This window comes from Acomys minous, assembly GCF_964271855.1.
Source record: "Acomys minous genome assembly, chromosome: 13".
Lineage (NCBI taxonomy): Eukaryota > Metazoa > Chordata > Mammalia > Rodentia > Muridae > Acomys > Acomys minous.
The window spans coordinates 18,828,928-18,842,028 of record NC_140495.1 but is presented as its reverse complement, the minus strand read 5'-3'; the positions used below and the strand labels follow the sequence as shown (position 1 = coordinate 18,842,028).

The window sequence follows — 13,101 nt, the reverse complement described above, 5'->3', positions numbered from 1 at the left end:
AGGTGTAACATTTGCTCTTCTCTTTCCTTCTATATCCTCTGCTTACAGGAACAATTTACAGACACTGCAGGCTGAGAGTTAAGGAGCAGCGCCTATAGCAATTCCACAACTCAAGTTCTCTTAAAGGTTTTTAATTATCAGAGATAATAACAAAACATCTTTAATATTAATATGAAGCAATTTAAGTGAGTGAAGAGTATTAGGGAATAATCATGATTGTGCTCATTAAGAAAGACAACCTAGAAAACATGCTTAATTTAGAATTAAAAGAAGCTGGGTTATCTTTTTTGTTTTGTTTTTCAAGACAGGGTTTCTCTGTATAGCCCTGGCTGTCCTGGACGCACTCTGTAGACCAGGCTGGCCTTGAACTCACAGAGATCCTCCTGTCTCTGCTTCCCAGAGTGCTAATATTAGAGGCGTGTGCCACCACATCCAACTTTAAGCATGTTTACTTATCCATGTTCAATTAGTCTTGCCTTTACAAACAAGTAATTGTAGTTTTTTTTTTTGCAAGACTGTGAACAATTACATTTGTGATAGAACTAATATGCTTAATTAATAGTAACAACTTTAGGAAGGGATTGATTTTATAGAGGAGGTGGCTAGTAACAGTCATAATATATAAGTCATTCCCCTGAAAGCCTAGAAAGCGAGCACAACACACTCTCTCTCTCTCTCTCTCTCTCTCTCTCTCTCTCTCCTTTACTTCTAGTCCTGCACACAAGGCATCATGCATACATATTCATCTTCAGACTGACATTTCTCTCTTGAAATGGTGATTTCAGCAGGTAAAATGGGCTGTAATGCTGACTTTTCAAGGGTCACATAAACCCAACAGTTTCTAACATCGTTACCTGATTTGTTACTTCTAAGGTATTGGGATTATATGTAGTAACTGCATGGGTTCCAACTGAAAAGACTCGCTTATACCTACAACGAAAGACATGCCTACATTTAGTTTTAAATAAACATTTTTTTAAGGAAAATACATATAGTAACACAAAATGAGCATTTCAATAAATGGAAATATGCTGGCTGATCAATGGCTCAATGGTGATTAAATATAATTTATTTTATATTTTCCTATTTGTTGTCCAAAATTTTATCAGAATTAAAAACACTCATTTTAGTGGGAACTATTAATATTCCTACATAGAAAATATGACCTCTGCACAAATGTGATGCTCTCATGGATTAAGTTGGTAAGGTACCAGCCAAGGATGCTGAGAGAATTCTAAATAGTGTATTTTTTTGTTAACAAGACACTGCAAATGGCTAATTCTTTCAAAGTACCCTTTCTTCAAATGCTCAATGGGAAGGAAGGGAAGTATGAGTCCGGCATCTGCTCAGCACAGCACATAAGGGACGTTAACTCCCACTTAAGCAACTACCTGCTGAGCTCTGTGCTGCAACACATAGGAAGCCTGCATCATCACAAGGAAGCAATTTTCACTTCTCACTTTACTGAAAGTAACATACCCAAACAAGAAAACCTACTTGAATTACCAGTAACCCAGAGGAAGAGGAGCTCATACTGATAAAGTTGAAATTTAATTAGAAACATATTTAAAAATAAAGAAAGCTCTTTAGATTTAAAACATTAGAATGAGCAAAATATTATCTAGAATAGGGAAATGTAAGGAAAAAAACTAGGAACAAAAAATTCACTGCCATAAACACAGAATTAATAAAAAAAATATTCTCTGTAAGTCTACACAGATAAACCCAAAGTTAAGAACAATACTTAGGGGTCAACACCAGTACTCTTGGCTACCCTCCAGCCTGATAGTGATACTCTGCTGCTGAAGACACCATAAACTTGAGCTGTAGAACTCGAATATATTGAGCTGGTACTGACCCGGAAGCTTCATTACTACTGGCTAGCTTTCATAGTGTTTAGAGGCACCACACATACTACCAGAGGAGAAAAGTAATCCTCAGTCTTACCCAGCTGTCAACTGTGTGAGCTACAGTCATCACTAACCCGGCAAGAAATGCCAACTGGTCCAAGATTGGCACAATCGTCACAGAAGCTACCAACTACTTTGTGACTGGACTGAAGATAACATGAAACCCATACCTGGCACCATTGTTGGGCCAAGAACCTGTGACTAGACAAGTCATAGGCTCTAGGGGACAACTACATTTTACTGTTCTAGTAAATGGGCACAATATTAAACTGATTACTAATGTCTAAATGTTATACCCACAGATTAGTGGCTCTTTCAACTCTCCCCAGAAAAGCTTCTATTTGAAGAAGATGGTGATGAACACAGGCCCACAACTGGTTATGATGCTGAGAGTAGGAGATTGTGGAATGTTCAGCCCTAAATGGCACATCTATATCAAACTCCCTTCTCCCAAGCCTGGAAATCACTGTGGAATAGGCATGGCCAAGTGCTTGCCTGGTGAGCACTGAGGAGTTCTGACCGTGGTAAGTGCTGGGTAGGGATGGCAGCATGCCTGTAAGCCCAGCCTCACTTGAAGGCGAAGGATCTGCAGAGCAAGTTGTCTAGGGAGACAAGTGCTAACCGCTGGGTCTGCGTCTGACTGAGAGACCAGACCCTGCCTGAGTAAGGTCAAAGAACACTGGAGGCTGCTTTTAATATCAACCTTGGACATGTCCATGAGTGCACATGCACAGTACATACACATACATGAAAAAATAAGACTACAGAATTGATTTCCTTTTGTGAGTGAAAAGAACAGCAATTATAGGTCTGAAAAAAAATTCCAAGAGTTAACCACTGTGTGCTGTTTTTTGTGTTTTGTTTTTTTTTTTTTTGAGGATCAGTTAAGAAAATGCTTACTTTCATATATTCTTTTTCTCATCTTTGCTACCCCACCAAGCCCCTTCTAACACCTGCACTATTTTTTAACTGACGCTAGTACGTACGCCTATGCTGCACGTGTAGTGAACATGCATACTGTACAAAGCTCAAACCACAGTACACATACCCACCTCCTCAAACATTCGTCACAGCTCTAGGGTGGAAACACTGAAAATTCTTCCGGTGGTTTTGAAATACATTACTGTTATCCTGAGACATGACACCATGCACTACTACTCTGGAGCCAGGAGAGCAAGCCCAGAGCCTTTTGTGTGCTACAGACCAACCTACTTTTCCTCATAAACCTGTGGTAATGCCAGGTGTGGTGGCGCTTGCCTTTAATCCCAGCACTCAGGAGGCAGGGCAGGTGGACTACTGCAAGTTCGAGACCAGCCTGGTCTACTAAGGCTACACAGAGATACCCTGGTGAAAAACAAAAAACAAAAACCCCCTGTGGTAACAATCTATTTTCAATTTCTAGGAGGTGAACTTTTTAAGAGTCTGCCTATGTGAGCTCCGCGCCTTTCTATGCCTGGATCATTCTGATCTTCACTTCCATTCATGTCACAAGTGACAATTTCATTCTTTTTAAGGGATGAGTGATTTTCCACTGTGTGTATACACCACACTTTATACATCTGTCAGCCATTGTCTCGTTTCTGAGCTTCTGTAAATAGTTGTAAAAATAAGCATGAGAGGAAAGATATTTGTTTTCTTCAAGTTGTCTCCTTTGTTTATATACCTGCAGTAGGCTACCGGTACCCTACAACAGTTCTGTTTTGATGTTTTAATGACCTCTCTTAACTACAGTAATTTACAATCTGACCAACTGTTGAGGGGCCATTTTCCATCTGTCCTCACTAGCACTTGTCTTTAGTTTTCTTGGTGACAGCCATTCTTACTAAGGTCAAAGGATACCTTGTGATTTCAATTTTCATATTTCCCCAATAGTGATGCTAAACATTTTTTTTGTATGTGTGTGGCCATTTGTATGTCAGTATTTAAAAATGCCTACTTAAGGCCTTTGTCCCTCCTTTTGGGATGTTTAGTTCTTGGAGTTCCTTACCTATTCTGATTATTAGCCCCTGTTCGGCTGTATAATTGGCAGATGTATTCTCTCACTCTGTAGCTCGTCTCTCCACTTCTACTTGTTTTGTGGCAGGTTTTCAGTCTGATGCCATGTGTGGGTTTTGCTTTTCCCTGTGTTTTAGAGGTCTTGTTACTCCATCCTTCCAAATCTTGGTCATTCCAATACCTTAAAGTATTTCTGTACTTTCTTCTCAAAGTTTTGTTTTAGGTACTGCATTGAGTTTTTTAATTCACTTGGATTTAGCTTTTCTAACTGGTGGGAGATGAGATTGTAGTCTCATTTTTCTCTTTGTGTATATACAATTTTGGCAGCAACATGCACCGTAAAGGCCATCGCTACTTAATGTATATGCTTACCACCACTACAGATGCGAGGTGTACGCCTAGGCTCTGTGCTGTTCCACTGTTCTGCTTTTGTGCCAGCACCACGCTACTTCATACTCCAGCTTTGTAGACTCTGAAGTCAGGTAATAGGCCTCTAGCTTTCTTTTCCTTCTGAACAGCTTTAGCAATGCTCTAGTTTTGTTTGGGTCACTGACGTTTTGACAGAGACCACATTACATCTGTAGGTCATTTGGAGTGAGTAGTACTGATCCCTGTACACAGCTGCCTTTTCATTTCTCCAACTTCTTCCATCTGTTTAATTTGCAGAGATCTTTGATTCCTTTGGTTAAAATTATCCCTATTTATTTTATTGTAGCTGTTATAAATTATAATTTTTTGTTTCTGTACCTAATTTGGTTAACACTTTCCTTATGAAGGAATGTTTGAGTTGTCAGGGGCCCGTTTTGCATCTACTGAGGAGATCATGTGGCATGTGTGTTAATTTAGTTTCAGGACATGGTGCACTGCTAACTTATCCATGCACGTTTAAGATGTATCCCATTTACTATTAAAAAAAAAAAAAGAATTCCTTTTAATAAACTGTTGATAGGGTTTGCTAATACTTAGTTAAATACTTTCGCACTGTGTCCATGCAAGGCATTGACAGTGGTTTTTAACCCCTTTGCCTGTTGTTTCCTTGTTGACACTGTTCTCACATACCACTCTGTCACTGAGATCAGTGTGGTCTAAAGGCACTCTCTGATGTGATGGCAGCATTCTGTCTATCAGCACCTGCCTGCTCGGGTAGGCAGGAGACACAGGAAGCTGCTGAGAACTTAACAAAAAAATGCAACTTTATTGTGTGTATAATTTAAACTTACCTAACAAATTATGTTTAGGAAAAACATAAATCATATGAAATTAAATTACAAGAGAAACAGACTAAGCAAAGCAGAATCCATGAGAAATTCAAGACAAATGATGCCATAAACATAATATAAAGGAATATAAAAATATGTACCTTTTTCCTCAAGTGAAAAATTAATACGCATTACTGACTTGACCTATGACACCTGTTTCCTTTTTATTTGACAACTAAAAATAAAGGCACATGTAACTACTATATGCCTAAAGGGAACAGATATTTAGTTTCATAATTTACAGACTAATGTAACATGATAACTTATTTTAAAACAATTTCTACTATCCATTAGTTATGCTATTTACTATCAGGAAACTAATGGTCAAGAAATAAAAGTTTTTTTTTTTTTTTAAATACACCCAGATTTTTAAAAAGTTTTTGTTTTTGTTTTTGTTTTTGTTTTTGTTTTTGTTTTGGAGACAAGGTTTCTCTGTGTAGCCTTGGCTGTCTTGGACTCACTTTGTAGACCAGGCTGGCCTCAAACTCACACCGATCCGCCAGCCTCTACCTCTCGAGTGCTGGGATTAAAGGCGTGTATGCCACATGGCAGCTTACACCCAGATTTTTAATAGGCAAAGCTTTATACACTTACATAAAATATTTTTGTATAGTTTTAATTTCTGTAAATAAAAATGCTATAATACCCTTAAATCTTCTAATCTTTATGAATAGTTATTGACTTGGATGCTGGGAATCCAAGTTGGGTCCTCAGCACAAGCAGTGTATGCTCTATCCCACTGAGCCATCACTCCAGCACTGTATACTGCTTGTAAAGCTTGAAATAATTCTTTCATTGACCTCAAAAAGCCAAATGGACTAATAGTTAGAATAAAGTAGTTTACGTCAGCGAGTGTAGGGCCCAAAATATAAAGCAAAGCCTTTCATCCTACTATGGAAAGGTGGCAGTGAAAACTGCCTACCACTGTGCAGTGAACTAACTCATCTTCTCTCAAAGTACCTGTTCTCAGCTCTGTAGAAAGCAAATATATGTTCCCTCCAGTTTTCACCCTCTGCTCCAAGTTCTACCTTTCAGCTTCACACAGATCACAGCTGCCCAGTTCTCCTCCCACTGAGACTTTCAATACAAGCTCCTCCTGCTATACCTTGAGCACTCCAGCCAACTTAGGACCAGCCTGGGCTGCTAATTTCTCAAAACCTTTAGTATCTTCACAAAACCTAGGATCTTTTTCATCAGTAAAAAACAGACTCCAGTTGCTTGAAATGTCAGTCCACCGAATAATAAAATTAAGGGGAACTGAGCTAGAGAGGTGCCCAGAGTCAGAAGACTGGTAGTGAGCACTGCACAGTCCTTGCACGGCCTCCAGGGACTTGGACCTGACTGGGGGTGTTGAAGGGATAAAGAAAAGACACAGACACACAGAAAGCTGGGAGTCAGGTGGGGCTGGACTCTCTGATGGAGAAGCCTTGGTACCCTGAAAGCTCAGTGTGTTTATTACACAAAGCTCAATAGGGAGGTGGGGTCACTGGATATAATGGTCTATCACACAGATGACAAGAGGCAGGACTTACGGGACACAGTTGAATCAAGGAGATGGGTTTATATATTCTTGGAAGGAGCTAAAGGGGAGAACTCTTCAGGCGGTAAATATCCAGGGAGTAGAAAGATATGGCGGACAGTTTCTCCAAGCTATCAACACTCACACTCAGTTCCCAACGAAGGCTTCGCTGTTCTTCCATACATCTGAGCTAGGATCCTAGACATGGCAAGCTCCTACCAACAGCACACACGATTTCCTGTTTCCTGCAGAGCTCTGTTGTTACAGGACACCAGGGCCTAACAGTTGTGCCCACCACTCTGCAGTCACACTGTCTGCATTCAAATACTTCCTGGGATACTATCAGTTATGAACCCTCAGATAACTCTCTAAGTGACAGTTTCTCCATTTGAAAGATGTGGGTACCATATATCTACCTATCACATAAGAATTAGAAGAAATAGTGCATTTGAGGGGCTTTGAACCTATGTGCCTGCCACATAAGCAAGCAATCACTGCTAGCTACTCCTATTGCTCTTTTTCTTCTAGAGGAATGAATATTAACTGGTGGTAGGGTTAAATTCCAGGAAAATAAACATTATAATTCAATGTTTAAATATTCCTTTACTGATCATGCCTGCTTCAGTACATTCATACTTAAAACATAGAATTAAAAGGAGTGGGCAAATCGGTCACTCATTTGGTTATATCATCAGGATACTCAATTTTTTGGGGGGTGGGGGGACACTCTACCTAAGAGGGCTCATTCTCATGAGAAGCGATACTCCCCAGAGAAGAGAAACAACAAGGAAGACAAACTCTACAGTCCTATCCCAACGACTCAGAGAGATGCCCTCATGGCTTATAAGTGCATCCGATGAAATGTCGCATTTTAGAGGCTTTAGGTTCTGAGGCATAATCAATGGCAATAGTCTTTCTCAGATCAGATGGAGCAAATTTTAGTACAACATAAGATTGCTATAAAGATGTGATCCAGTTTATACGTCCAAACTCCAAACTGCCTGGTCGCAGCTACCGAGAGTTACACAGACAGAGCATGTGGAGAGCTCAGGAGGGGCTGGTCTGAGGGCAAGGCTGGTGGCACCCAAGCTAGGAGACAAGGGAAACACGTCCCTCAGAGCCCTCTGCTCATTAGAACTGCCAGATGTACAGACACCAAGAGGGAAAGAAAAAGACGCCCTTCCCTGGTCCAATTCTTTTCCTCAACATAAGCATAAAAAGCTACCAGTTCCACTACCCTCAACCCCTCTCTCCCTCTCTTGCCTCCAGTCATCACAACTGTCGCTAACGGGAGCTTCTATCATTGAATTTCACAGACCAATTTTCCTAACATACTGTGCTTAGAATCCTAGTTGTATACTAAAATCCCACTCGAATTTAAAGCATCTGCCTTACTAACAAAACCTGGAATGATCCGTAAGGTAGTCTGTGCTTGTAAACTCTATCTAGAGAAAACAGCCTATTACTTTGAAGTTTTCCACAGCGAATATGCACTTCCACTTTAGCTGAACATCTGTACCTTCCTTCCGGCCTGCAGTGGCTTGCTTAAGACAAAGAGGAAATCTTGTTTTCATGGTAGAAAAGTGCTTTTACTCCCTGTAACCTCCTTTTCTTGCTCTTGGAAGAAACATGTAATTAAATTATGTATGGACTTCCCAAGTGGAAAAAACAAGTACAGAAGAAAAACTCCTTTGCCAGCCCAGGGGTCTATAATCACCACAACAAATCTATATTAATCAAAGCAGGAATCAGTTGAAAGTGAGGCATGATGGGAACACCACAAAGGTACAGAAATGGGTCACATGAAAACCTCTGAGGCATGATCTAGAAGGTTATCTTTAAGTGAAGCACGTGAGGAGAAAAGAGGGAATGCATCCACTTGATCACCATGATCGGTAATTTCCCTAGATGGTAGAGTTGGGACAGCAACGTGTATTGGTCTAGAATCTCTTAAAACAAGCCCCAATTCTCAAAAAGAAAAAAGAAAAGAAAAAAAGGGGAAAAAATAAAGAAGAAAAAGAAAAATTACACATAGAATCTGTTGTATAAACACATTTCTAAAAAAAAAGAAAAAAAAACACATTTCTAGAAAGTTTGACTAGACCTAAAAGCAAAATTTGAATAATGATGTTTTTATTTTTTATAGTAAGAACGTTGAGAATACGTTAAACCCAGGTTCAAACTGGTCAGAAAACAAGCATAATGGATTTCAGTGCTGCACAATGCACAAAGCCAACTGAAACCACCACCTGAGGAAAAGGGATTGAAAATAAAACATCCAAGTCAGCAGAAGGCTCATGGATCAGCAGAGTTAATGCACGCCCCCAACTGAGAGACACTCACCCCAACATCACCAAAACCCCAGCCACTTCTGGGTAAGATTACAATTCACTGAAAAATTAATACAGCAGTACAAGATGCAGAATATTCAACCCAATACTGAAGTTGCATTGCAGCCTCATTACATATGAACCTCAAAGGGAACAAAGCTACAGTAAATCAAGCCAGCATGCTTCTGACGTTAGCACAAGTGGGCATCCAATTCAATGGAAGCAAATTGAGAATCCACATTTAGGGTCAAATGACTTTTGGCAAGGGTGTCAAACAACTCAATGGAAGAAGAAAGGTCCTTTCTACAAGTCATAAAGGTACAAGTAGATCTTCACATGCAATGAGAAATGAATGTGGACCTTCACTGTACACCACATAAAATTAATTCAAAATTTGAGTTATACAAATCATAGAAGGAAACACATGAGAAAACCATTGCCAATCTTAGTTTAAGCAATAGTTTCTTACAAATGACCAGAAGTATAGTGAACAGCACAAAAGGAGAGAAGCTGGATTTCACCAAAACTAACAACTGTACTGTACAGCATCAAGATGGCTGGGAGGCATCCCTCAGAACTGGAGCAGTATTGTGCCAATGGCTTAGCTGTGTGTGTTTAAGTAAAGAATTCCTACAGCTCAGCAATTAGGGAGACAACCTAATTAAAACAGGTGAACGATTTGAACAGACATTCCATCAAAGATTACAAGTGGCCAACAAGCACATGAAAGCATACTCAACATTACTTAAACCTTTCGCTGTTTCTCGGAGGTCAAACATGGAGTTACCATTAGCCTCACCAATTCCACTCCTCGGAAATACCCAGGAGAAGCAAAAATATTGACTCATCCAGCCTCTCACAGAATATTCACACAGAAAGAAAGTGGAGACAATACAAATACCCATTAACTTAAAAACAGTCGAAATGTGGTACTTAATGAAATCAACTATGATTGGATAACACAAGGAAATACTGATACAGGCTATTAACACAGAGATGAACCTTGAAATATTAATTGGAAGAAGACAGCCACAAAAGAGCATATTTTGCATTGTTTCATTTATATGAGACTTTCCAAACATGCAGACCCAAAGACACACAGTAGGTGCCTGGCAGATGTTGGCAAGATGATAGTGGTTTCTAAACAAAGCACTTTTTTTTCGTATGTCCCAGTAATAGTGGTGATACATCAGAATTCTATGTATACTGAAAAAAAAAAATCAATGAATTGCATACTTTGCATGGTTGAGTTTTATGGTATATGGAAATATGCTATATTTGTTAGGAAAACAAAGTATTTCCAGGTATCAAGGAAGGGAAGGGAACTGGGCAAAGACTACAGAAATGAGTTTACTCAAACTATTACAAGGAAACGAAAGCATTCTTCTCTTAAGCAGTAGCCATTGTGTTCTGAAAGTTCTAGAGGATCACGTTGCCAACAAACTCACAAGGCAGCGAGCATCAGTGAGCCACCCCTAGAATCAGTATGCAGAAGGCAAAGCGGGGACAGTGGAGTGGCTACATTATGATGGGCAGAGCAATGCACTACTTAGAAAACCTGACCATCTGAAGTGGAATTCAAAGTGCCAGAGAATCACACGGCCTTGGGCACATCAATTTGCTGGGGCTCTGCTCAAGGAAACTACGAGAGGACACACAGTATTCTACAAGGGTAAAATTATGCTCACTAACATGCAAGTTCATAAAGCAAGCCACTAACAGAACAAATCCAAGTAACCTGATCCTTTAAACTGGTGAATCTGCCAAGGTGAGTCAGAAACACTAGCATGCAAACACTGGGCCACCCCAGAGCCACCACACCTTCAACCAAAAGCACGGAAAGTGAAGAACAAGAACACACGCTATGCACATGTGTGTTCTACTCACAGGTCACCTTAGAACACCGCCATTGCCTGTTTGTCAAAGTAAGACACTCAGGCTCACTAGTCAATGCTTCTCAGAATGGGCAGACACCAACTGCTTTCCTAACAGTCAAGAAGCTCCATCCACCAAATAGCAAGGTACTTAAAGCATAACTGCAAAGCTTCCATTCACTCCACATCACCTCATTTAATCTCTACAATAATCTGTGGGGAAGAATTTACCACCATCCAATAGGGAGGGAACGCAAGGACATCTTGGTCTGACTGAAACAAATACAAACATGAAGTGCCTTCATTCCAGTCAAGAAAAAAAAAAGCTAATCAAAAATTTCATTCAAATAAACAAACAAACAAATAAATAAATGCATCTTTTAAAAAGCTCCAAATCTCACTAGAGGCCAATGGTTGACTCACAGGCTTGACCCTGGCAATGAGGCTGGCAACACTGTAGCACAAGCCAGGTCCCAGCAACCAAAGCCCACAACTGCTTTACTTTCTCTTGTTACTTTTCTTTTAAAAAAAAAAAAAAGAAAAATATCAAAAAATCAAAAGAAAAAAGGGACAGCAATGCATTTGCACTGTGACATGCCCAAGAACACTGTTGGCTGTGCCTCACTATTAAAAGATACCAATACTGGACTTAAATGATACTTTATGGACGTTCAGAAAAGTAAAAGCAAAGAATACTTACTTTCCCCTCCACGAGTGCTTGGTTGTGTAGAAGCATGCCAGGTCTTTATTTTCTCTAATTATGTTCATTTTGTGCTGAAACCTGGAAAACAAAGGTATGGATGCCCTTAGCAGAGTTACAGTCTTAAATTTCCCTGACTCCCTCACAGCAAAGGACAGTATCTCACAGTCCTTAGCTCTGCAATGCTACAAGGTGTAAGGACAGGACTGCTCGATGCTGTGTTCAGCACGGCATCATGTCTGCCTTCTCAGCCACTCTTTTTCCATGAGACCAGTGGACTGGGTTGCTCAAAGACAAGAGTTATCCTCGATCAACATCCAAATACAGGGAATCTAGAAAAGGTTTTCAGATGAAAATAATGTGTCTTTATATCAAACCGTCATACAGTGCCTTGGCACATGGTGAACATCTAATATAAATGATCGAGAGTCTAATCAATTACAGAAGGGTTCTGTTGCACAGCTAAGGGGGGGCCACACTGCTGACCCTGGAGCTTCAGACAGCAGGACTTCCTAAGTAAGAATTTACAAATAAGACTAATTAGAAAAGCAATACATGTCCATCGGAAGAAAGTGAAAATGTTCATAAGGAATCTTTCACCGTAGAATCAAAAGGAATCTTTCACTGTAGCCTCTCTGCCTCTCTTCTTATATCTAGAAAAACTATCTTTTCCAAAACAAAACAAAACAAAACAAAACTAGGCTGGGTACGGTGGTACACACCTTTCATCTCAGCATGCAGGAAGTAGCAGCAGGCAGATCTCTGTGAGTTCTGAGCTAGCCAGAGCCTCAAAGTGAGACCCTGTCTCAAAACAAACAACCCACTGCAAGACTGTCACATGCACCTCCACAGAATAACCACTTTCCCGGTAGAACTAAATATTCACTGACAAAATACTTAAGGCTGCACGGTATTCCATTTCCTGACTATGTGAAGACAGCACTACCCAAAGCATAGCTGTAACCCGCTATTACCAGACTGTATCAAGGCAATGAAGAAAATGAAGCAGAGAGCAGTCTGATTAGTGGAATCCTCCGGTTGGACAGAGTAGAAAACAAAGGGCTGCTGAATTTGTGATGACTTGGTACATGCGCTGAGAGCGAAGTTGTGCTGTATTTTCTGATTGTAACCTAACAGCGCACAAAACCCAGAAACAACTAATTTCACAGGTGGGGGGAAGGACACTTAAACACAGGTGACTACTCATCAAAGTCTGGTGATGTTTTGAAGGCACAACATAATTTATCTATACAAGAGCTAAGGAAGTGTATGGGGCCTGGTTTCTCAGCTGTGGTGCGGCCTTCTCTCTGGCCTTACTGGAAATGCATGCTAAAAATTACTGTAGGATACTTACCAAAATGTAAACAATTCAAATGGAAGAGTAGGAATTATACCTTGCGTAGACTTGCTTTACATCTTTATATATGGCAAGGCCTCTTTGAAATTAATTCATAAATCATAAATTCACCACCTTAAGTATATGATTCTGTTATTCATAAACCTTCTACAGCCAT

General features: G+C 40.0%; 1 protein-coding gene across 2 annotated transcripts in view; it reads right to left on the bottom strand.

The window, feature by feature from the left end:
• Positions 1 to 13,101, bottom strand: part of DNAJC13 (DnaJ heat shock protein family (Hsp40) member C13) — a 103,279-nt gene that overhangs the window by 75,469 nt on the left and 14,709 nt on the right. For both annotated transcript variants that reach the window (XR_014773444.1, XM_084751883.1), the window contains exons 2-3: positions 11,588 to 11,668; positions 855 to 930 (exon numbers count right to left, since the gene is read on the bottom strand). Coding sequence is in view for 1 of the 2 variants with exons in the window: in XM_084751883.1 (XP_084608009.1) it covers positions 855 to 930; positions 11,588 to 11,655 (144 nt within the window). In the remaining variant the exon portion in view is untranslated. The remainder of the gene's footprint in view (positions 1 to 854; positions 931 to 11,587; positions 11,669 to 13,101) is intronic.